Source organism: Corythoichthys intestinalis, chromosome 7 (genome assembly GCF_030265065.1).
Source record: "Corythoichthys intestinalis isolate RoL2023-P3 chromosome 7, ASM3026506v1, whole genome shotgun sequence".
Lineage (NCBI taxonomy): Eukaryota > Metazoa > Chordata > Actinopteri > Syngnathiformes > Syngnathidae > Corythoichthys > Corythoichthys intestinalis.
The window spans coordinates 22,911,335-22,936,659 of record NC_080401.1 but is presented as its reverse complement, the minus strand read 5'-3'; the positions used below and the strand labels follow the sequence as shown (position 1 = coordinate 22,936,659).

The following is a 25,325-nucleotide window of genomic DNA, read 5'->3' as shown; positions in this document are numbered from 1 at the left end:
TTTTCAGTTAATGTGTTCCAGAGGTGAGGAGCATAATAACTGGATGATACCTCACTCTTCTTGTCTTTTTCTTGGAAAAAAAAATACAGAGGACCTAAGGGGACTGGATGCTTTGTAGGGGTCAAGCAAATCAAGATATGTATTTGGCTCAGGCCGTTGTTTTTTTTTTTAGACTAACAGCAAGATTTTGTAATCTACCTTTTGACTCACAGGGTGCCAGTGTAATGGTTTTATGACCGGTGTAATACGGTCGAGTTTCCTTGCATTTGTAAGGACTCTGGCTGCAGCATCCTGGTTCATTTTCTTTTCTTTTTTTTTTTTTTTTTTGTTAAAATAGTTAAATACATGGATGTATATTTTTCCATTTCTTGTTGGGACAGAAGCCCCATAATTCTGATTTTTAGGTTGTAATAGCCCTTTCAAAGTTCAGGTTTGAGTCAATAAATAGAAAAGACTTCTTGGTTGATTTGTAGCTGTCCATGACATTGGGCCAAGGTTAGCGTTGATTTTTCCTTTTTTTGGCCCTAAATTATCAACTTTGCTTTTAGCTGAAGAGAATTCTGTCAAAACCAAGCACTGATTCATTTACTCAATGACACTACAGGCAGGGGACAAAGTTGGCCGGAACAGCGTTCCAGCATGAGATTTTGGGCCGGAACACTGTTCCGACATACGGTGCTTTGATCCCGAAAATATGACGGCAACTGTCAAAACCCTATGTTTCAAAAAAACTTGCCACGCCGCCACACATGCATCTCCAATAAGAACAGTCTACTAACATCAGATTTACATATACAAGGGTTAACAACAAGCCTAATAAAGACCTTGTGTAGTGTAATCCGTTTCCGCCCATATTTATTATTTATTCTATGTAGTTCTTACCAGCGTCTGACAAGTTGCCTCGCCCTGCAAATGCAGGCAGCAAAAAAACAAAAACAAAAAAAAAACCTGGACTCTGCTGTCCGTTTAATTGGCCGACATAATGACATGTGATCAGCATGGATAGTTAGCTCTGTTTGGTTCAAATGCACGTTTCTTTATTTTTATTTTTTATGGGAACAACAAATAGAGGGGAAAAAAACAAGCTTGTTGAAATAAAGGGGCAATGCAACGGAAAATTGATCAGATCTTTAAGAGAAAGGGAAAGTTGATGAGGTTTATTTTATTGTATTTTATTTTATTTGGGAGGTTCAGAACATCTTCCATGTTAATGTGCACTTTGGACTTATTTTTGTTCATTTATCTAAGGCTACTTATTTTTTATTTCTTTATAATTACAAAAAAGGTCCATGTTTGCTTTGTCTTCAAAATATACATACTCCATTTCACTGTGCATAATGTAAGTCATTTGTACTTTTTTTAATTTTTATTTTTAATTTTACTTATATCTTTATTATTTAAAAAAAGTAATAAAAAAAAACGTCAATGGTTACATTATCTTCAGTTTTAAAATATGTCTTATATTCTTGAATAGTTAAAATTGAGGTTTTGGTTTTAGATTTGAGGAAATGAGGGAAAACAAATTTTAGATGGAATTTTGTAAATCAGTGAAAAAATACAATTTTGAATGGAAATCAGTTTCTCATTTATGCCTTGTTCCTGTGTAATGCAGTAGCCTAATGCATGTGTGAAACCTTTCATTCATTCCTTCATTATCCAAGCCGCTTATCCTCACGAGGGTCACGGGGGCACTGGAGCCAATCCCAGCTAACTATAGGCAGTATGCCTGGTACACTCTGAATCGGTTGCCAGCCAATCGCAGGGTACAAGCAGACCATCCGTGCACACAGTGATACCTTGAGGACAATTTAGAGTGTACGATCAGCCTAGCATGCATCTTTTTGGAATGTGGGGAAAAAACGGAGTACCCAGAGAAAACCCACGCAGGCACGGGGAGAACATGCAAACTCCAGACAGGAAGGCCGGAGCACGTGATTGATCTCAGAACTGTGAGGGGAAACGTGCTAACCACTGTGTGTGTGAAACCTGTTGTTTTATTGTGTGTTACATTTATAACTGTGCCAAAAGCAGTTTTTGCATTTCAGCGGTTTTAGGAGGTTCAAGGTTTGTGTTGTGTGTTACAATTTTGCATATTTATGATAGATGTTGTAATTTTCAATAACTGTAAGAATATAGATGGTAAATAAAAGTTGTCTGAAAATGCATACTTGAGAAACCCAGTATGTGATTTTGGTTCGTTCGGACTCATGGTTTCCGATTGATTCAAAGAAATCAACACAAGATTTGGTCAAAGAGAAATACAAATTTTATTTTTCACAAGAATACACAGTACAGGGCGACACCGCCAATATACCATGCAATCAAGTATTACAGATGTGTGCTTGTTTCATGCAGCATGCACTGAACATAAGAGTCCACAGGAGAAAACGTGCACATGTAGAACAACAGTGCCACCTCGCTTCTGTAAATGTGCTCCTGACCTTCTACTTCCATGACATCACAGTTGGGTTGGAGTACCTGGCGCTATTACCGTTGAACAATTTTTGGGAGAACACATTTTTCATCATGTGGCATTGGAAAATGACAAAACACCTTGTTTTTCATATTGAGAAGACCTTGAAGAGTTTATTGAATGATTGTGCTTTTGACCGCATGTTTGTGTGAGTTTGGTGTTGAACAACTTGACCTTAGTGCGTATGCAACCCAGTGCTGATAGTCCACAGTGATGATAATTGTAGCTTCAGCATTTATATTGTTAACATTTTATATCCTTATTCTTGCTCAAATTTGATTTCAAATCTAAAAAATGTATTGCTTTCGTCTTCTTAAATTTGATCAGTAGTTATGTGTAGAGAAAGACCGATTATCGGCGCTGATATTTGAAAATTTGACGTATATCCGTATCGGCCTTTTTTGTATCCGACCGGCCGGCCGACAGAGGTGGGTAGTAACGCATTACATGTACTCCGTTACATTTACTTGAGTAACTTATTGAGAAAAATGTACTTCTAAGAGTAGTTTTACTAAGCTATACTTTTTACTTATTACTTGAGTAGATTTGTGTAAAAAAAAAAACGCTACTCTTACTCCGCTACTTTGAGCTACACGAGTCGTTACATTTTTCCTGTTTATTCTACATATTAGATTTATTCTTTTTGCCAGCGATGCCAAGAGTAGAGACGTGCCTGGTGTATTACCTACCATGGTAGCTCTACCAATTTCACCAATGAGACATCGCAACAATAATCACGACTCCATTATACCAATCAGATGCAAGCTTGCAGTTTACCTTCATGCCAGCCTGTTCAATCATGGGGTGTCTTGAAAGCACCGTAAAAAAAAACTATTTGAAATAGAGCGCTGCCCTCAACATGACTTGAAAGCACAGATTTTAACCTGTCTTCCCAGTTTTTATTTGACACCGACTGACCACGGCAAACCGGAGGTATGATCCTTTTAATTTCAAAATAGTAATTACGAACTCTTCACTACTCAAATGTGGTTATGTAATGGGTTATATACAGTATCATTATAACAACAGTCCATATAGGTAACTTTGTGCTCAGAAAAAAAATACCATTGTTAAAAAAAAAAAAAAATTGCAACAAAAATAGAAGCAGTTTCTCACGATTTTACTCATTACTTGATATTCTTTTCACCAAATACTTTTTCACTTGCACTTGAGAACATTTTTTGGGATGGCTACTTTTACTTTTGTAATATTATTTTGAAGTAACGCTAATGTTGAGTAAAAATTTTGGCTACTCTATCCCCCGCTGCCGGCCGATATGTAAAAAAAAAAAAAAAAAATCTATTTAAATTGAATTTGTATTGCGCCTTTCCACCTTTTTAAGGCCCAAAAAGGGCTTCACACTATATCCTCATCTACCTACTTGTAATGCAGCACCAGGGGCAACATGGGGTTTAATACCTTGCTCAAGGATACTTAGACAAGGTCATTAGGGATTTCTTCTCTGTGGAAAAACTTCAGAAAGCCATTTATTTGACCTTTTATTCAGAGATGTTTCTAAGAAATTTAGGCATTTCTGGAGCTATTATTTTCTAATTGTGTGATTCAATAAACATGCTTTAGGCATTTCAATGACGTTCAGTGTTTGCATTATTCAAAAGTTATACGCCAATCTTTGTACTTTTACTGCAAATGAATATCAGCTCCAAAAATCAGTTATCAGTCCCTCTAACTACTAATAATCGGTATCGGTCCTGAAAAGCCCATATCGGTCCATCTCTAGTTATGTGGGCCCTTTGTCAAAAGTGATGCATTTTCTAGTTCCCATAACTTTAAAACCGTGGACTCTTGTTAGTCCTGAAACCATCTTGAGTCGTCAGAAAAATATGACACTGACCCCTTTCTCTAAGTGGCTGTAAACAGAGCACAAGTGATCTAGTCGAGTTTGGATTAACGAAACGGGGGGAAAAAATTACAAAACATCTATTGTAACTTTCATTTAAGGTATGAAAAAGGGTAGTTCCATCACAGAGTAAAGATCTGTACAGTACATATCGGATTTGTAAACAATTCCATCACACTCACACAAATTAAGGTTTGCGTAGAAGTGAAAGAGTTTGTGGAAGCAAATATTTAAAAAGTTACAACAAAACAAACTTTTCCCAAAAGCTGGCGCGTCATCTGTCCTGTGGAGTATGCTCAAAAAGATGAATATTTACAGAAATCCATTTAGACTACAGTACACCAATGTACTTGGAGGCAGAGGGTAAAGTTCACAACAGATTATGAAATGCTGGGTACCAACAGGTTACATTAGAGCCCCTTTACAGGCAACATCCATCACAACAGATTGTGCAACTCGTCATTATTGTGCGTCTCACATCCTTTAACATGTTTCAACCCTTATGAAAATATGTATTTAAACATAAAAATACAAGAACAAATTCAACATTTCCATTTCCCTTCCATGTTCGGTTGAAAGTACAAAATGAATATCTGAATACATTAGTGCACTTCCAACTTGCTATGTAAACTTTAATACACTGTTAAAGAAGTAGGAACAGGAAGGGTGGCTCATGCGTGCTTGTGATCAAACATACAAAAGTAACACTTTCAGCATATGTTGTTTAGCATAAGAGGGAAAACAACCAGTTTTCAGCGAACAAAAGACCCAAATATTTAATGGTTGCAAAGAAGACATGGAATTCAATTTGGCTGTTGAAGGTTGTTTGTGTCAAACATACAACGTTTTGCATTGAACACATTTATACATCAGGACATCTTACCTGTTTGGAAAGCAAACAGCAATGATTTCATTAAAAGATATGGCTTAGATCACTTTTTCCTTGTACTTTTATTTAGAAAAAAAAAATGACCATTGCATTGCAGAGAACATGGTCAATAATCATTCGTCTTCCGTACCACTTATCCACACGAGGGTCATGTGGGTGCTGGAACTTATCCCAGCTCACTATGCTCAGGAGGAGGGTTACGCACTGAACTTGTCGCCAGCCAATCACATGTGGTCAGTATTTGCCCAGTAATTTCTGCTAGTGGATCAAAACAGATTTCTTTAGCCCTGTTTTAGCAGAAAATCCTCCTATAGTTTTAGACATGTTTAGAGAGAAAAAAAAAAAGGTTGAATATTTTATGCAGTTTTACAATTCATTTTGTGCAGTCTAGTGAGGCCCTGGTGTGGTGGTTGTGTTTAGCTTTGGGAGTCAAAGCAAAGCAGCAAAAGCGACTGGTTTGTGCCGCAGGGCTTATTTTAGTACTCTATACCCAAAAGCTATTCACATTGTGGATCAAACTCTGCAATGTTTGGATAAGTGTTACTAATGGAAGTTGAAGGTCAAAAAAAGCTTTGTATATATTTATAAAAGAATATACATTGTAACATTCTAAAACGACTTCTAGTACATTTTGGTCCAATAACAACTCCCAGCGTTATCAAACTACGGGGTACCACATCTATTTAAAAATATAGACATATAAAAATAAAACAAATAAAAAACATCCAGTCGTATCGGCAAAAAGCACATTTCATGGATACAAAATATTGAGCCTTGGCTGTTCAACCATTGAAAACTTCCCTCCCTTCCGCTTGTAACGCATCATTCTTAACAACAGAAATAAATATGACCAGAAGGTCCACAAAAAACAAATATGTACAGTACAAAATTCAAGTAAAATCTGCCACTATTTCAGCTCCCTCACTTTGAGATGTTTGCTATTTGTGGCGTCTCCTGTGTGCACTGGACCTTGTCAGCACATGATTCAAAATGAGTGGAACTGGATGAGTCTTCTTTCTGACTGTGGCCCTGAATGTGAAGGACATCAACTTCTTGCTGCGGCTGAGTGGACGTGACAGTGAGCTCCTGTTGGGCGTCCTCCCCGTCTGAACATGGCTCCCACTCGTCCTGTTCTTCGCTCTCCGTCGAGCCCTGCACTGCGATCTGGGGCACTAGTGTAAACCTCCGAACGGTGGGTACCTGTAGCTCCACCTCCTCGCTGTTTTGCGAACGAGCCTCCGACAGGCAAGCGGTCCTGTGCTGTGGCTGTTTCTGGGTTTGCGTTTGTTGAACGGCCGTAGAGCTAGTCTTCTCCTCGGGCTCGTCAAAGCTGACCTCCTGCACCGCCTCCTGCTTTTTAAAGGAGTCACGGCGCTCCGAGAGGTTAAGCTTTCGCATCACCACCAGCTGCTCTGATCGCTCCAGCCCGGAGTCCCACATCCTCTGGCCGCCCAGGTAGCTGCAAAGTCTGGAGTGGTCGACCCCCAGGTGGGCGCCCGCTAAGCCACCGTCTGCTTCCGAGTCAACGAGTAGCTCCCCTTCACCGTAAAAGGGCACTTCCAAGGTGTGCCTGCGGGGGGTGTATGACTTCTTATCAATGTGGTAGATTCCGGATAGCTTCTCGGCCGATTGAACCCTCTTGAGGAGGGGAGATCGAGGCGGTTCTGCACTGCGGGGGCGCACAATGTGTCTCACAATGGTCGGTGGTGACAAGGTTTTGCCGTGGAAGGGGTGAAGCGTTTTGGCAAAGCCCGGCAGCGGTGAGGGGGAGCGCTGAGGAGAAAGCGGTTGTGCAGAGGAGGAGGAGCAGGCGAGAGGTGAAGGCGGGATGTTGCTGGTTGACTTCCGGCGGCCGACCTTGGTGTAACGCTGTGTGCTGAGCTTGGAACCCAAACCGTGGAGAGAACTGGGTCGGATGTGTGCGGCAGGGGAACTGGGAGAACTAGAGCAAGGAGACGTGCTCTGAGGAGAGTTATCTAGAAAGCAGATAGGAATACACATACAGAAATCCTGATTAATATATTCCAGCATTCGTAGGACGGTCTAGAGCACGGAGGTAACCCACACAAACACAGGAAAAAAATACTGTAATTTTTGGTCTATAAGCCACTTTTGTTTCTCCATTTCAACCCTGTGGCTTTTATAACGAATCAGTTTATTTCTGGATTTTTTTGGAAGGACAAACAGGCTACATCCTTTCTCGATTAAAAAAAAAAAAAAAAAAAAAAAAAGATATACAGCGGTACCGCGACATACGATCTCTTCGATACACGATCTTTTCGACAGCCGACGTAAAATTGGACTCGCCATTTGTTTCTACATCCGACGACATGTTCGAAATACGACGAAATGACAGCACCGCGGACGGACACACGGTGGATTTTCTTGTGAGAGGAATCAACACAGGTTCCAAGAAGGTTAGTGCTGGTGGTGAAACAAGGAAAAAGGTGACGCTTACCATTGAAATGAAGATGGAAATGATAGAAAAATATTAGCGTGGTGTGCACATCCGTGAACTGGCTCAACAATACAGCAGGAAAACGTCTACGAGCACCACGGTCCTCCTCCGACCTCCGTTCCTAGTCCAGTGTTTTTCAACCAGTGTGCCGTGAGAGATCGTCAGGTGTGCCGCGAGAAAATATCTAATTATTATCTAATGTCACACACACACATATATATATATATATATGTATATATATTGTAATGTCCGTAACTGTGCGGGCCCTTGAAGGGGCCATCAGACTGCAGAGCGGTGACGTAGCAGGAAGCAAGCAAAGAGGGAGGGAGAACGGCGTGAGAGTAAGTTAGCGGTCACATGTTGCGGATGCCGCTGTTATTTTGTTTATTATTTTCCACTGTTGCCACAATAAAGTGGGAAAGTCATCACCGACTCCTCTCCTTTCCATTTCCCCATTCGGGGCTAGTACAATATTTTTTTACGTCGTCGGGCGGAGTTGCAGTAGGAAGGTAGGAAGGAGTAGGTAGAAAGTTCTCGGTCGTGTGGAGATGAACGAAGTTTGCTTGTGTCGTGTTCAAAAACTGTTCGGATTTCTAGCCATCAACGACCTTGCTGTCCGCGACAATGTGGACCCCAACACGTCTACTGCACATTATTTGGTTAGACTCGTCATGTGTCGATATACTCGAAAGTGTCCTTTCTATTTCATCCATTTGTGATGACCGTCAATCCTCCCTCTGAGTTATTGAACAGCAAGGTGGCTAATGGCTAAAAATCCGAGCAGCTCTTATAACACGACACGAGCAGCACAGTGCCATGGTGCCAAGCAAGTTTAAACGTCATCTCCAAACGAAACACTCGTCGCTTCAAAACAAGTCGATGGACTATTTTGTTCGCCTTCGTGAAAACACAGAGCAACAGGCGACTTTTTTTTTTAAGTAAAAAAACTACGAAGGAAAATGAGAAAGGCCTCAGAGCCAGTTACCTTGTTGCTAAATCCAAAAAGTCCGACACCGTGACAGAGACATTAATACTACCAGCCTACAAAGCCATTGTCTGTGAGATGCTCGGCCCTGACGTGGTTAAAGACATTGCTCAAGTCCCCCTGTCTGATAATTCTGAGCTTTTTCAAGCCAAACTGCTATAAAAATAAATAAATAAAAACAAAGACTGAGAGCTGTTGAAGAATAAGGATATCGACTTTGTGTTCATCTAAACAGGCTCAAGTTTCACACTGAGTAATTATTTTATAATTAAATATACTGTACAGAAAATAATTTTCGAACATTTTTGGTTCGTGGTGTGCCGCAAGATTTTTTCCAATGTAAAAATGTGCCTTGAGTCAAAAAAGGTTGAAAATCACTGCCCTAGTCTTTATAAGTTAATCCACGGTCCTCCTCCGACCTCCGTTCCCCAGTCTTTACAAGTTGAGGTGACATTTATAATGGTGGTAACATTGCCATAGAAATCGCCAGCTTTGTCAGGTTTTTATCATTTTCTTTCAGAACTTGTGCAACACAACACGCCTACTGTCCGCCGCAGTAGACGGTGTTCTCAACAAAACATTAAAAAAGAAAATACCGTAATTTCCCGAATATAACGCGCACCTTTTTGTAAAATCATGGTGCGCATTATACACGGGTACAGGGATGGAGACAGAAATATATATATATATTATATATATTAGGGCTGTCAAAATTAACGCGTTAACGCGTGGTAATTAATTTTTTTAATTAATCACGTTAAAATATTTGACGCCATTAACGCACATGTCCCTCTCAGACAGTATTCTGCCTTTTGGTAAGTTTTACAGCAAGGCGTTTTGTGCTGTCTAACAGCGAACTCTTGTGGTCGCTTTGCAACATGGTTTATTTTTTTCTTGCCAGTTCAATATGGCTGCACGACGTCTCTGTTGTGCTTATATGATCCTTGGAAAAGATATGTCCGTAAGTATGGCTGTTGTAAAGAATGTACATATTATGTTAATAAGCGAAATGTTATATTTTTTGTATGAGACGCTTTTTGTTTATGTTTAGTCAACCTGTATAGCGTGCTAAGCTAACGTTGTTGCTAATGCAATGCTTGTTTACTTTTTTTTTTGTAGTTTTACGTAAACGGTCTAAAGAGGACAATGGTTTGAGGCCATTTTATTAATAAATCAGATGAAAAAGGAAGAAGTCTGATTATTAAGGCGTCGTTCACTAGCTGTCTAGCTTTAGAAAAAGTAGACGCTTCGGAGTGAGGACAGCATAGACAGATTTAAATGACAGTAGAGTGAAATGCCCACTACAGTCCTTATGTACCGTATGTTGAATGTATATATCCATCTTGTGTCTTATCTTTCCATTCCAACAATTTATTTTACAGAATATATATATAATTCACAGAAAAATATGGCATATTTTATAGATGGTTTGAATTGCGATTAATTGCGATTAATTAATTTTTAAGTTGTAATTAACTCGATTAAAAATTTTAATCGTTTGACAGCCCTAATATATATATATATATATATATATATATATATATATATATATATATATATATACTGGACTGTCTCAGAAAATTAGAATACACAATATTCTAATTTTTTGAGACAGTCCTGTGTATATATACAGGACTGTCTCAGGAAATTAGAATACACAATATTCTAATTTCCTGAGACAGTCCAGTATATATATATATATATATATATATATATATAAAACCCCCTTTATTTTTTTATTGACACGGCCATGTTGTGTTGAAGAAACGTATGCGGCAATCCATTGCCGACCATTACGGTACGTGACGTCACCATTTAGTTTCAGTAATACTTCACTCTGATCGGTCGAATGATTTTGTCTGTGTTATATTCTGCTTTTTTCACTCTTCATATAGCACAAAATTTAGTTTCTTTAACTCATTTAACTCATAACTCATAGTCAACGTTTATTGCAGCTCCGCAACTCGGACCATAACAAACGCAACACAACACAGACTTCCTGTGTCCGTCAACTATATCTGGCCCTCGGGAAACTCAAACCCAAATAACAATAGTTGCTATCGGTACATTCTCGTCTACAGCGATGCGCTCTTTCTGATTTCTGGCTTAAATTCTCACTTTTATTTTACCGTATCAATCCATGGAAGAAACATTTATTCATCATAATGAAACGAGCAAGTTATATAGCAGCCTTTAAAAGAAAAGTCACATCTGTTTTGTTTTCTCCTGGATTCTGGTAGGTTGAAGAAGTTAACAGATCATATTATTATTAACAGATCATATTATCGTACATATTGTCAGTTTACGGTAATGTTTTGAACTACCAATGTGCTATGCTTGTGCTGTGTTTCACATGTCAATAAAATTACATTTCTGTATCTGTACACAAGCTCTGTTTTCTTGTATTCTTCTATTTATTGGTGCTAAAATTAGGGTGCGCGTTATACACGGGTACAATCATTTTCCCTGTATTTTACAAGTAAATTTGAAGTGCACGTTATACACGGGTGCGCCTTATATTCAGGAAATTACGGTAATATCTCAACTGCACCTCTCCGTCTCTCTCTCTCACGTCATTGACGCAGTGCTTTCAGGTACAGCATGAATAAAACGTCCGCCACATTAGAACCTGATTCGTTACAATATTACAGGAATTATTATTGTTTTATTATTCCAGTTTTTATTAATAAATTATTTGTTTTGCAATGTGTAATTGCCATTTGTTATTGTACAAGCAGTATTTATTACGGATTTAGTGTAGGTTTTCAGCTGTGGAACGAAGTAATTGAATTATAATGTATTATTATGGGAAAGTCCTGCTCGACATATGAACATTTTGACTGACAAACAAGGTCCTGGAAGGAATTAACTTCGTATGTAAAGCTACCACTGTACTTGTAGATTCATTTAATTTTGCGCTTGGCCCAGTGTGTCTCGACAATGTTGCCACTAGGGGCCTGTTCATACATAGACCGAGTGTTCCATTATGACAACAGTCTTGAGTTCTCGTGCTCAAACACAAATGCATCTTTAGCTTTGTAAGAAGATGTTGGTTTTTTTTTTTTTTTTTTTTTTTTTTTTTTTAAATAATTACCAACTTATCGTCAAGATTCAATACCACTGCAGAAGAACTATTTAAGTTGAACCAGATAAGATGTTCTCGCAGCAAAGGATGATTAAATGTCAGGGTCAAAAAATAAGACATAACACTTGCTTAGGACATCCCCTTCAGCAAAATCACACTACTGAACTGCCATTGCAACGTGCGTGCTGAGTTTAAATTGACTATATGCGAAATTTCCATGGCAATCAATGACTTTTGATCGAAATGCGTTAGACTATGACTGGACTGATACACAATATGCTGTTTGTGCGACCCGGGCTGATGGAGGACGGGTTTCCGATAAGCTTTTGCTTTTCCCGTCTTCCTTGTCTGTCTTCATCTTTGTCTTTCCTTCGGGTAAACAAAATTCCACACTCTGAAAATGTTCCACACTCTGAAACTGTTAATGATTTTGATAATGATTTTGATGATTTTTTTTTCTGATGATGATGATTTGATGATGATGATGACAATGACAATAAAATTCATTCAAAGTCTCAATGACAAAAAAAAAAAAAAAAAACGTATTGTGACATCTCTGCTTTTGCTAAAGCCAACAAAGCTTGACAGCCGCTTTATTAAAAACTTGGGCTTTTATAGATAAATAACATTTGATGTTATGTACAGGTACAAACAATCATTTTAAAAGGATGGATAACCACTGTTTGCTTTGAAAAGAGGATGCTATGCTAGCTAGCCCCTATAACCTATTTTCAACCAGCCCTCAGAGGACTTTTTTGGCGATGAAAGCTCCGTGCGATGCTTGATGCCATTACAGAAGAGCAGCAGACTAGCCATGGGTGTTAGCCAAAATGAGCAACAAAAACTCTGCAGTGCTAATGCTGATAGCCGTTAGCCCGGAGTTAACAGCCTACCATGGGTATTTTAGGAGGACTTCATCCACTGCAAGCATAGTGGTAATGTGGATTTTATATTTTTGTCCTTTATAAATCTGAGGAATCTTTTTTTTTTTTTTTTTAAATTAAATTAAGCGTTTTAACGTTCAGACTGCCTCAGATAAGACAAGTTGGACTTGTGTTATGTGGCTTACTCCTGACACCACCTTTTCAGCAACATATTGAACCAATGTGGTAAATCAGAACTTCCTAAATTCTGGGTTGTCCCGTGCAATCCGGGACTGTTGGCAACTCTGTGTAACATCCTTTTTGTTTCGAAAATTTAAATATTTAACAAGGCACAGAAGACTCACCAAAGGCCTGATGATCAGGAGCAGGGCTTCGGCAGGGTGTAGATGGGCCCGGAGAGAGACTATGAGTTGGGGAACCTGGAAGACTCTCACTGGATGAAACAGAGTGGTGGAGACCTGAGGAGAAGCTGCGACTGCTGTGCATGACTGTGCTCTGCTTGGATAACTTCTTCAAGATGCTGCGTCTCCTGTGGAATGACCAGACATACACATTTTTTTTAGATCTGATTCTAATTTGTATAGTTAACTCATTCACTCCCAGCCATTTTCACCGGAGCAAGGCCCTTCGCTCCCGGCCATTTTACTGGATTTTGACTGATTTTGCACGGCCCACAAAAAATTCTGTTCTATTGCTATATAAACATGGAACCCACCAAAAGAAAGATTAGACTCTCTTCTTTCAGCAGAAAAAAAAAGTAAGTTCATACGTTATTTCATTCTTTAGAAATCAGCATTAGAAAATAGCTTAGTTTGAGCATTTTTCCCATTTCTGATAAAAAAACGGAGAAAATGAGCTTTTTGTAAACGCAAAAATTTCAAACATAATTTTGACTTTAACACGGCTATTTTTTGCTTCAGTGTCATCCCAAACATCTGAATAATGTTTTCCTTTTACAAAATAACATGAACAACCAGCCAAATAGAGCTTTTCATAGCAAAGTAACAATTTATTCACACTTACCTAACTGAGAGATGACGTTTGGTGGCTGCGACAGCGGTTAAACTTTTCCCTCATTGCCGACTGTCTCGTAAAGATGGATTTTTTTTAAAGTCTTTTTTTGTGGTGACCACTGTCTCGTTCACCGGGGGAACTTATGTTCCTGGGGGGGAACTGGTTTGGCCGTGCGCGTTTCCGTGCAGGACCCTCGAGCGTGCGGTGGACATGAGCAGCAAGCTGCGGAGGGGCTCTGCTAGCTTCCCTAATAAAGTTGTACTGTTTGAATTGAGTTGTGGGCTCTTAACAAATGCGCTACTGCCCTCCAGTGGCCAGTTTTATTGCTTTAAAATGGGCTTTGAGGCTTGTTTTTTGTTTTGGCGATAGATCGAAAGCTCTAGATGCCTCTTGTACAAAAAAACGTAAAAGACGTATAAATACGTAATCGGGACACTGAAGCATTTGGAAATAGAACGTATTTATACGGTTCCGGGAGCAAATGAGTTAATTGTATGTTAAAATAAATAAAGGCACATTTGTAGGCGAACTCAAAAGTAGTCGCAGGTATATACTTTTAAGAAGAGGCCAAAACTCACCTATCATAGTTATCTCTCCTCCTGCTCCTTTTGCTGCGACGAGCCATCTTTCCTTTGTGTTTGGTCTTTCGAGATGGACCAACTTTGATGGATGTGTTCTCAAGGGCTATGGTTTGGAGTGCCACCTTACTACCACTCTGTCAATAATATTGTATGATAAACAAAAGAGCAAATCTAAATTCATACAATAATCAACAGAAAATAAAATCTTGGTTTTTGCTTCCACTGACCATGATCTACATTGTACCAAAGTGTCCTGTATTTATGACCAATATAGTCCAATAATAACACAGCACCATATTTTCCAAACGATGAGTCGTACTTTCTTTTCTATAGTTTGCTACTTATATATACAGTGAAGAGCAGTCATCATTGCATCCCTTGTGATTTTGAGAAAAAAGGTAGAGCTTTACCATCTGAAATTTAAATCATAGATGCATTTCTACTCATAGAGACATAATAAAAAAAAAAAATCCTTAAATTACATTGTATGATTTTAAAATATATATATATTTGTAATTAACTGGGGTTCATAAGTATTTGTACTCCTGAGAATCAGCAATAATTATGACACTCAAAGAGTTATCAGTGTAACTTAAAAAATGTCCACCTCTACCCCATGAGTAGCCACCCACCCACCGCTTGTTGAGCTCAATATTGTCACCTGTGCACCCCACAGTCAGTCATAATCCAACTGTTACCATGGGCAATACCAGCAAGCTTTTCGAAAGACACCAGAGAAAAAAATTGTTGCGCCCCACAAAGCTGGAAAAGGCTATGGGACAATTGGAAAGCAGCTTGGTGAGAATAAATCCTCAGTTGTAGCAATTGTTGGAAAATGGAAAAGGCTAAACATGACTGATAATCTACCTCGGACTGAGGCTCCATGTAAAATCTCTCCTTGAGGGGCATCACTCATGATGAGAACAGCGAGAGCTCATCCTAGCACTACACGGCAGGTGCTGGTCAATGGCCTGAAGAGAGCTGGATGCAGTTTCAAAGGCTACTGTCAGTAGAACACTACTTCCCCTCTCTTCTCTGACTCGATATCCGCCCTGAGTTCCGTCGCGGGTCGCTGGCTGGGCGCCGGTGTATCGGTTGGGTGTTGCCTGCACCGGCGGGGGACCCTGCCCTGCCCTGGGCTTGGTGGGCCGCTGGGGGTCCCGTGGCGTGCCGTGCCGGTTGGGGGGCTGCGGCTGTGGCTCGTGGACCGGGTGGCCGGGCGGGGGAAGGCGTGGGGTTCATGGTGCGTCCCCTCTTCGACCCTGAAGGCCGGTTGATGGGTGCGCGGGTGGCCCAGGGGACCACCCTGGATCCGGGGGGGGGGGACGATGGCTCCTTTGCTGGGCCGCGGGAGGAGGGATGGGCTGCGCTTGACCCCCGGCCGCCCTCCCTCCCTCCCCGGGCTGGCTGGGTGGGTGGCGCCCGCATGGTGTCTCCGCTCGTCTGCGTGGCTGTCGCGCGCCTGGTGGGGCTTGGCTGGATGTGATAGGGCGCGCTGGGGTGGGGGGTCTCGGTGCCGGGATTGGCAACGGGGCAGCGTAGGGTTGGTCGCCAGCGGGCTTACACTCACAAGGGATTCACACGATTACTGGGTTCTAGTTCACAGAGCTGATTTGTGTACACTCTACCCCTTTCAATCATTTAGCTTATAGACTCCCCCACCCCTGTCCCCCTCTTTCCCTGGTCAACGGGCCCCCCACATGGTGTCAACCGGAAATACATCTAGCTGACGATAGCACCAACATATTAGTAATTGGTCTAGATGTTAAATGTATTTCTTGTTGTAGTTTGTATTTTTCTTTCTTCTCGTGTTTCTTTTCTTCCGTTCCCCCATAACCCCTTCCTGATCGCTGCTTTGTCATAATAAACGAGGTATGTTGAGTGATCACAATGGGATTATGTCAGACTCTCAATGTGAAACATCCGGGCACTTAGACTTCCATTCTCCGTGTCAAACAGCTGAACAGGACAGGTTTAAAAAAGTAGAACACCACGGTGCAATGGTTTGAAATCGTACATTGCTCGGAAGGTTCTGCTGTTGAAGCCAGTACATGTGAAGGCCCGTCTGAAGTTTGCCAGGGACCATCTGAATGGAGAAAGTTATGTGGTCAGATGAGTCCAACGTACAACTTTTTGGTGCAAAAAAAAAGAAGGAGTAGTACAATCCTAAGAACACCATCCCCACAGTGAAGTATGGGAGTGGAAACCTCATGCTTTGGGGCTGCTTTTCAGCAAAGGGGACAGGACGACTGTACTGTATAAAGTGGAGGATGAATGGTGAAATGTATCGTCAGATTTTGAGCCATAACCTCCTTCTGGATTGGCTGTGTAAAAAGCATATCAAGGTTCTGTAGTGGCCTAGCCAGTCTCCAGACCTCAATCCAATGGAAAATCTTTGGATGGAGGTGAAACTTCGTGTTTCTCAACGACAGCCCCAAAACCTGACAGATCTAGAGAAGATTTGTGTGGAGGAATGGGCCAAAATCCCTGTTTCCATACGTGAAAACCTGGTGAAGAACTACAGAAAGCGTCAGACCTCCATAATTGCAAACAAAGGCTTCTGCACTAAATATTAGCACTGATTTTCTCAGGGGTACAAATACTTATGAACTTAAGTAAATTCCAAATAAATTATTGAAAAATCATACAATGTGAGTTAAGTTTTTTTTTTTTTTGATTACGTCTCTTTAAATGGAAATGAATCCATGATTGTGGGCGACCGTGGCGCAGTTGGTTGCTGGAGTTGTGCTTGGACCGAAGGATCAGCGGTTCGATTCTCGGCTACCAATGTTGAAGTGCCCTTGGGCACGGCACTGAGCCCTAGTTTGCCCCCAATGTGTTGGCAGCGCCTTGCATGGCAGCAGTACCATTGGTGTGTGTGAATGTGTGCATGAAAGGGTAAATGTGTGCTAATGTAAAGTGCTTTGGGCATGGTAACCAAGTAGCTAAATGTGCTATACAGTGATACCTCAGCTCACGAACATAATTGGTTCCCAGAAAGTGTGTGTAAGGCGAAAAGTTCGTCTTCCGAACATTTATTTCCCATAAGAAACCATTAAAATGAGAATAATCCGTTCCCAGGTCCCCATAAAACATAATTTTCTACTAAATAAGCCTTAAAACTACACAAAAATATACCTTATTTTATGTATAATAAATGTGCTATTGTGTTATAATTAAAGAAATAAACTGTACTGTATAATAAAGTCGTTTTATTTACCTTTGTGATGGTAGTTGATGGCTTGATGGAATGGAGTGGGAGGAGGAGGGAGGGAGGGAGTTACTGTTTGGAAGGAGAGTGTTACCGGCAAAGTGCGCAGTTAGCGTAGACTCCACTGCTGTGCCCACCACATGCTTTTGGTTGTTAATAAAAGCCATCCGACGCCTCTGGGTGTTTGTATGCACGCCGCCACCTTTCTGGAGAGGAAATCGGGCGAACCGAAGACAACCGACGACAACGAGCCAACGTGACTCGCCGGTCCACTTCTCACTACGGTGGGAAGCTGAAAGCACCGCCAATTACCAGTCGAGGGCAAATTGGTAACACGAGTCACCTTCCATAAGGACTGTAGGTAACTCTTTTTCGGTCCCATAATAGCAAAAGTACACTCAATATGGTCCAAAATGTCTATCAAACACAAACCACGTCCGCACTCAACGAAAGTGAGGGGACGAACTGGGACGCCGTGAGCGTGCGTCAGCTTCTCGTGGCACTTTTCGACCGCGTGAATTGGTTCGTCCGCCGAAAACTAGTTCGTCAGCAGAGACTATATGCTCGCGAATTTAATGTTCTTGAGGCGAAAAGTTCGTGAGCTTAAGCGTTTGTGAGCCGAGGTATCACTGTATAAGTAATGTCCATTTACCATTGAAATTTCAGCCATCTACCTATTATCTAAGTGGGTGAACTTGCAAAATCACAAAGGGTGCAAATACTTCTGCCCCTTAGTGTATATATATACATATGTATATTTTTTTTGTGCTCCAGTCTTAAATGTGCATTTTTGGTTGGTGCAACCGCGACATGTACTCAGTGTGATTAACTGTCCGAAAAATAAGGTAATCCACCTAGTTGCAAAGACGTACCGACATGCTAATGTAAATACGATGATCATGTCATATAGGTGTCTTAAGACTGAAATTTTAGGCTTTATAAACTACTGTTTCATCTACAAAGGTGCATTACACTGGTACCTTCAACAATAGCTCAATCATCTCCGGGTGAACCAGGCCCTGGACGGATTCTCCATTCACGTGAGTGATGAGGTCCCCAGTACGTAGGCCTGCCTGGTAGGCTGGACTGCCCTCATCCACGCTCTGTTACGACAGCATTGTGGATGTGTGAAAAAGACAGTTATTTACAACGGATGAAACGTCATTTCGTCTGTAGGGTGAATGCAAAGTTTGGAGTCTTGAGAGCACACCCACCGACACCATATGATGCACCGTGTAGACGTCGCTGTCACCCATGTAGACGCGGATGGCCTGCACTGTGAATCCATACTTCTTGCCTGAAGTGTGAACGATAATGGGTGGCTTCAAGCTACCCGGGCTGAAAGACAGATCCCGACTGGGGGAGGAGTCACGAGAGGAAGGGTTGGAGGACAGTGACCGTGGGGAGATGGGACTGGGCTGGAGGCCGCTGGGGGAGTCATCTGAAATAAACATGAGAGGACAGATTTGCAACAATAGATGCTGTGGGTTTATTTCACCTACTGAAGCGAGATGTTTTTTTTCCGTACCCGAGGTTATGATGAGAGACAGCGCCGAGACAGAGGCAGACTTGGGAACTTTGCCTCCACAGGGAAGCCTCTGTCTGTCCGGTGTCTCCAGTTGGTTACCGAATCGTCGTGGGCCCGCCGGCTCTTTGGGAGACGAGTGTTTGGCCCCCGTGCTGTTGCTACGGATTCTGATCCTCCGAAGTTTGGAAACAACTACTTCAGCTGCGAGTAAGAGAAAAAGCTATTTAGACAAAATTTTAAAAAATGAATACTCAAGATGTTCATTTGTCTTTACCCTCATCATCTGTGGACACAGCAAAACGGGGCGTCATCTCCAGGCTGTGCGTGCTACTCATCACCAGAGGACTGGTGCTCCTCTCAGACTGGGAGGAGTTGGGTGAGGCCCGAGGGCAAAGGCTGCAAAAAACGCTAAACCGGTCAGACAGCTTAACAGTAGTTTTAACAAACTAAACCCAAGCAGATTACACAACTTGGCAGACGCCAGTCTTTGAAAATATTTGGAAAATGTGTTTACAAACAACAGTGTCTTATAAAAAATAGAATAACTTTAATAATCGCATCATCACAGATTTCTGTATACCTGTAAATTGAATCATTAGAACACTGCACATGCAGATATTTCTTAACATAAAACAACAAGTTGGAAATCATTTTCAGTTAAAGGGAACCTTGAACTTAAAGAATTGTAGGCTCTAATAAGCCACAATTGTTCTCTAAAATATGTGATTAGAAACACATAAAATGTTGCCATTGATTTTAAAATCTATAATATTTAGTATATGTTTTGACCTACGGATGGCGCCATGTTTTATGGAGGCTCGGGGTGATGACGTAGATTGTCACTGTCACTCGACGAATATAACGGGTACTGCAATTCCTTCTACGCGGCGAGACGTCTAAAACATGCGCTCATTGGTTAAAAGCGGCGAGTACTTACTATTTGTGTTTTTATTGAGTCTTATTACCTTTCCATTGCCTCAAAATACTTTTTGCATGTGTTTCCCTCTCATACTTTCAAGCATAGTGTTGTCATTTGGTAGCTTTAAAGCAGATTGTTGATCTGTTGACCAAATTAGTCACATAGCATATTTAAACCACCCGTATTTGATATTATTATGTTTAAGTATTTTTTGATATTATTATGTTTAAGTATTTTCTTAAGGCATCTTTAGTATGTACAAAGCAAGCTGAAAGAGCATGGTAGTACTTTGGGTGTCAAATTCGCCTCTTGTAGCACGTTTCGCCAGTGTAGCACATTTTGACAGTACACCGTTTTTTTTTTTCCTACTCTCGTCACGTCTCATTCCATCTTTCCTGTTCATTTTTCTTTTGCTGCTCTTTTTGTGAAATATCAACATTCCTGTCATGCTCATTAATGCTCCGCGAGGGTTCAAATTGAAAGGGTTGAACAGATGACATGCTTATGTCGCTAGAGTCATACTCTGGAAGCCCGGCAGCATAACTATGTGACATCACCGCCCGTCAACAACAATAGCGACCTACTAGTTGAACTAATTTTACAAATTGGATAAAAAAGAAAACATAAAGAGGGGTTTCAATATCAAATTACTTTAACTCATAATTATCTTCTAAGAACTACAAGTCTTTCTATCTATGGCTCGATTTAAAACCACCATCAAATTAATAAGTTAACCCTTTTTCAAAGCATATGTACACTGGGGAGAGGGAAGTCTGGGCTTCCCTGTTAAAGCTGCTGCCCCCGCGACCCGACCCCGAAACAAGCGGAAGATAATGGATGGATGGATGGATGTACACTAAAGATGGCGAGTTTGTGTTTACCTGGCCATGCGCCCAGGAAGTCTCGGCTCCAGGACACCCTCTGTTGTGCCTGTAGAGGGACTAAGCCCTCCAACATCTACACGGTCCTCTTTTTCCTCACTGTGACTACGGTCAGATGAGAAGCTCAAATTGGACGGTGTAGCCAAATGTTCTGTGCTGCTGTAAACCTAGAAAAACACACAAATGAAGTCCAAATCAGTTTCTGTAAATGTTTTTTTAGGGCTGTCAAAATTAACACGTTAACGGGCGGTAATTAATTTTTTTAATTAATCACGTTAAAATATTTGACGCAATTAGCGCACATGCCACGCTCAAACAGATTAAAATGACAGCACAGTGTAATCTCCACTTGTTACTTGTGGTTTTTGGAGTTTTGTCGCTATCTGCTGGTGCTTGGGTGCGACTGATTTTATGGGTTTCAGCACCCATGAGCATTCTGTAATTATTGACATCAACAATGGCGGGCTACTAGTTTATTTTTTGATTGAAAATTTTACAAATTTTATTAAAACGAAAACATTGAGGGGTTTTAATATAAAATTTCTATAACTTGTACTAACATTTATCTCTTAAGAGCTACAAGTCTTTCTATCCATGGATCGCTTTAACAGAATGTTAATAATGTTAATGCCAGCTTGTTGATTTATTGTAATAATAAACAAACACAGTAGTTATGTACCGTATGTTGAATGTATATATCCGTCTTGTGTCTTATCTTTCCATTCCAACAATAATTTACAGAAAAATATGGCATATTTTATTGATGGTTTGAATTGTGATTAATTACTTTTAATTAATTTTTCAGCTGTAATTAACTCGATTAAAAATTTTAATCGTGTGACAGCCCTAGTTTTTTTTTTCTTTGTTTCCAGGAAGACTTTTTTTTTTTAATCTCTACAGTGCTCTCGCTTCTGGTTCATTACCTTGCTGAAACGATGTGACCAGGAGGAAAACTGCCTGATTTCCAGGGAAGACTCTTCATCATTGGTTTCCTCATCCTCATCAGATGCCAAATGATGATAGCGCTCGGATCGTGCTGAACACAGATGCAAAGTAAGAAGTTGAGATTTACTTGTTTCATTTCTCTACTGATATGATTTATTTTAAACGTCAACAACAATGTTCTTATATAATCTCAAATGTAGTTTACTGTCAAAATAGCTTGTATCATCTTCTGCATCAAGCTGAGGAATGAATTCAGCTTTTTGTCGTAACAGTCCATTCCAGTCCAAGCCCACGAAGAAGGCGTGCTGTTTGACCTCTGAGGCCCCACCTACAGCCACAGAATGATATCAACATTTGTGTGGTTAAGCAAAAACATTCAAGTACAGAGTTTCTTATGTAATGAGCAGTAAACTTACCAGTTCCCAGTCTTTCTAGGGGACTTTGCCTTAGGAGATGGGTAATCATGTCCTGAGCATCCATTGGTAAAGCATCGTCTCCTTCAGGCCAAATTATATCATCTGCAAATTACAGTCAAAATAGTGAATTGCTAACTTATTTCTTGAATCTGTTTCTCACACATAGACTTCACTATCAGTTGACGAGACAGCTCCTACAGACATTGTGCCACCGCTTCCCATAGGGGGCCAGGCACAGCATCCTTGCAGCTTTCACTGCGGTAAACTCAAGCACGCTGCGTTCGAACGCCGGATTTAGGTGTAAACAGGACGAATGTTTTGGTGCATAGAAACAGGCAGGATTGTCTCAGGAGTGATTTGATCGACGATTCAAGGTAATTTTATATAAAATAATAGCACCATGCATGCTCTTTGAAACGTCAAAAAAATTAAATGAATGGAACACATTAGTGTAACTTTAGTTTGAAATATTTACGTAAATCGAATGATAACTGCCTGTTTTCTTGCTTTTAACCAAGAATCTAGACTGTTTTACGTTTATATCCATAGAAATTCTGAGATTTACGCATTTATTTACAGGAATTTTCAACTTAAAAAGCTCTTTGTTTTGTGATGGCCGCCATATTGGATTTTGCATCCATACACAATAGCGTAACTTTACATTCAAATAATCAGGTAATATTCGGCCAACTCTCCGTTTTTTGGCAAAAAAAAAACAACAACTAGTAATTCAGACATTTTTGCGTCCATACAAAAAAAAAATCGGCTTTTACAAGTTTTATTTTATGTAACAATTCAATCTAAAAATGACGAGGGCCACATAGCCGGCAAGATGTGCTGAAGCAATAGTGACATCGGAATTCAACCAAAATGAGTTGTGATTGTAGGTAGAAAAATGCAAAATTTGCTTTTGTTGAGTAAAATTAGATGATTCTGCATGCTTTCCTCAAGTATTAAGTTTCTGATGTGAAAATTGAGTGATTTATTAGCTGTTGAAAACGTTTATGTTAAATATTGCTATTGATCCTGAAAATATAGGTGATTATCTCTGTATTTAGTGATTTTTGTGCATCTAGCATAAAATCCGAGCATTTTATAGCCATTTCAAGTTTTGTTATAGTTATATAAAAAATAATTCATCATGATTTTATTAGGGAACGACTGATTTTTTTATGCCGTTGCTCATGGAGATATCATATATCATATCATATATGCCTAAGGGAGGTGCCTGCTTTGGTTTTAGTTGGCTAGCGGTTTTGGTTTTGAAAATATTAGATTTTTAAGTTTTTGAAAATAGGCCCCCTACGAAGCAGCCCCATTTCCCATCAACTGATAGTGAAGTCTATGGGTCACATATACTTAAGTCTAGCTACCCTAACCTATGTTTTTCCATAACTTCATTGTGTGGCTCATGAACTTTATTCCTCTAGAATTTCCCAGAACTCGGCACATCTATTGCATTCGGAAATAGGGGCACTATCACCCTTTTCCTTAAAGCGGAAGTTCAGAATTTTTGAAAATAGGCTTTAATCTTAGGGAATTTGTGGAAACTTTCCTTTGCCCATTTCTTCTGTATGTTTCCACTAGGGCTGTCCCAAACGACTAATTTCCTCCCGATTAGTCAGCCGACTATTTTTACGATTAGTCGACTAATCTAATCTAATTTTTTTTTTTTTTTTTTTTTTACTACTATAATAATGATTTTTTTGTTCAAGCTCATTAATTCACAAAAAACATTTTGGAACACCTAAATTCTTTATTAACGTATAAATAAATAACATAAATACTAATAATAATAAATCATAAACAATGAGGTCAAATGCTGCTGGCATTAACTAGAGCAAAAAAATGTAAACGGAAACACTGTGACTTCACCTCTTTAACAGGAGTCAAAACAATTCTTACTCTTTTTATGGTATGCCATTGTCTATATATTTCTAAATGTTAAAATGAATTGCAATGTCCCGGACAACCATTTTCAGAATATTTTGTGTGAGTTCAGATGCTTTTTCTGGTGTGCATTCCGCATTTTTGGGGATGGGAAAAACTGTTCAACTTTTGTTAGTTTTAACCTGAAAATAAATAAAGTAGAGGGCACACTGAAATATTACCACAATTATTTTGAATGAAAGGCACACATACCCCCAGTAACAAAAAATAAATATATAGTATTAATTTTATAGTATACTACAAAATGTAAAACTTTATAATATTACATAACTAACATCAGTGCAGTCATGGATTACAGTAAGCAGGCCAGTGGTGTTTCCATATATATTTTTATTATACTGGACTGTCTCAGAAAATTAGAATACACAATATTCTAATTTTCTGAGACAGTCCTGTATATTGTTCTATGTAAAGGACGTCAGCCAAGGTCGGCCCCCCACATTTTTACCACGCCAAATCTGGTCCCCTTTGCAAAAAGTTTGGACACCCCTGCTTTAAATGGTGGATTAATGTACAGGACTGTCTCAGAAAATTAGAATATTGTGTATTCTAATTTTCTGAGACAGTCCAGTATTATGTATATACAGGATATATGTATATATTTTCCCCAAGTGGGAGCTTCCATGATCCTAATAAATTTAACAATAATTTTAAAAAATATATAATTATATTAATTATTTTATTAAATAAAAATGCACATTGATACGACGCACATAAAGGCAAGTTCCATTTAAAAATCGTTAGAAAGTTGTATGGACTTACAATCCGCCAGCTTGTTGTTTCTTGTCGTCTTCAAAAATTACACTTGGGTGACGGCGCTTCAAGTGTTCGTTCATAGCCGACGTGCTACCGTAGCATGTGAGCTCAGCTTAGCAAAGAGTACACAAAGTGACACCCTCCATATTTTCCTTGAAATAATTCCAGGCTCTGGCTATTCTGGTCCGCTTTTTTGGCTTTATGCCGCTTTCACGTGTTACCAACTCTGCTCTTTTTGGAAATTGGCGGTGTTTTTAACTCCTTACCAGCGATTCACTTGGCTCGTTGTCGTTGGTTCGTCCGATTTCCTCCTAAGGAAGGCGGCGGCATGCATAAAAACACCGAGAGGCATCGGATGGCTCTTTAAGGATACTTTTATTGACCAAAACAAAAACTTGAGGGATGAAGCCAGTCAACTCGGCGCTACCCGCGCACTTTTCCAACTCGCCGATCTTGCTCCCTCTCTCTCGCTCGCTCGCCCACTTTCTT

At 40.0% G+C, this 25,325-nt stretch overlaps 1 protein-coding gene across 4 annotated transcripts in view; it reads right to left on the bottom strand.

The window, feature by feature from the left end:
- Positions 1-1,875: 1,875 nt before the first annotated feature.
- Positions 1,876-25,325, bottom strand: part of LOC130918572 (microtubule-associated serine/threonine-protein kinase 3-like) — an 88,404-nt gene continuing 64,954 nt past the window's right edge. For 2 of the 4 annotated variants that reach the window (XM_057840376.1, XM_057840377.1), the window contains 11 exons: positions 22,131-22,232; positions 21,920-22,042; positions 21,693-21,805; positions 20,770-20,936; positions 19,244-19,365; positions 18,970-19,170; positions 18,656-18,882; positions 18,422-18,544; positions 14,228-14,364; positions 12,980-13,164; positions 1,876-7,199 (listed from right to left, as the gene is read on the bottom strand). In XM_057840376.1, the coding sequence (XP_057696359.1) occupies positions 6,145-7,199; positions 12,980-13,164; positions 14,228-14,364; positions 18,422-18,544; positions 18,656-18,882; positions 18,970-19,170; positions 19,244-19,365; positions 20,770-20,936; positions 21,693-21,805; positions 21,920-22,042; positions 22,131-22,232 (2,555 nt within the window). In that variant the 3' untranslated portion in view covers positions 1,876-6,144. The remainder of the gene's footprint in view (positions 7,200-12,979; positions 13,165-14,227; positions 14,365-18,421; positions 18,545-18,655; positions 18,883-18,969; positions 19,171-19,243; positions 19,366-20,769; positions 20,937-21,692; positions 21,806-21,919; positions 22,043-22,130; positions 22,233-25,325) is intronic. The other 2 variants (XM_057840378.1, XM_057840379.1) reach the window with 1 other exon arrangement.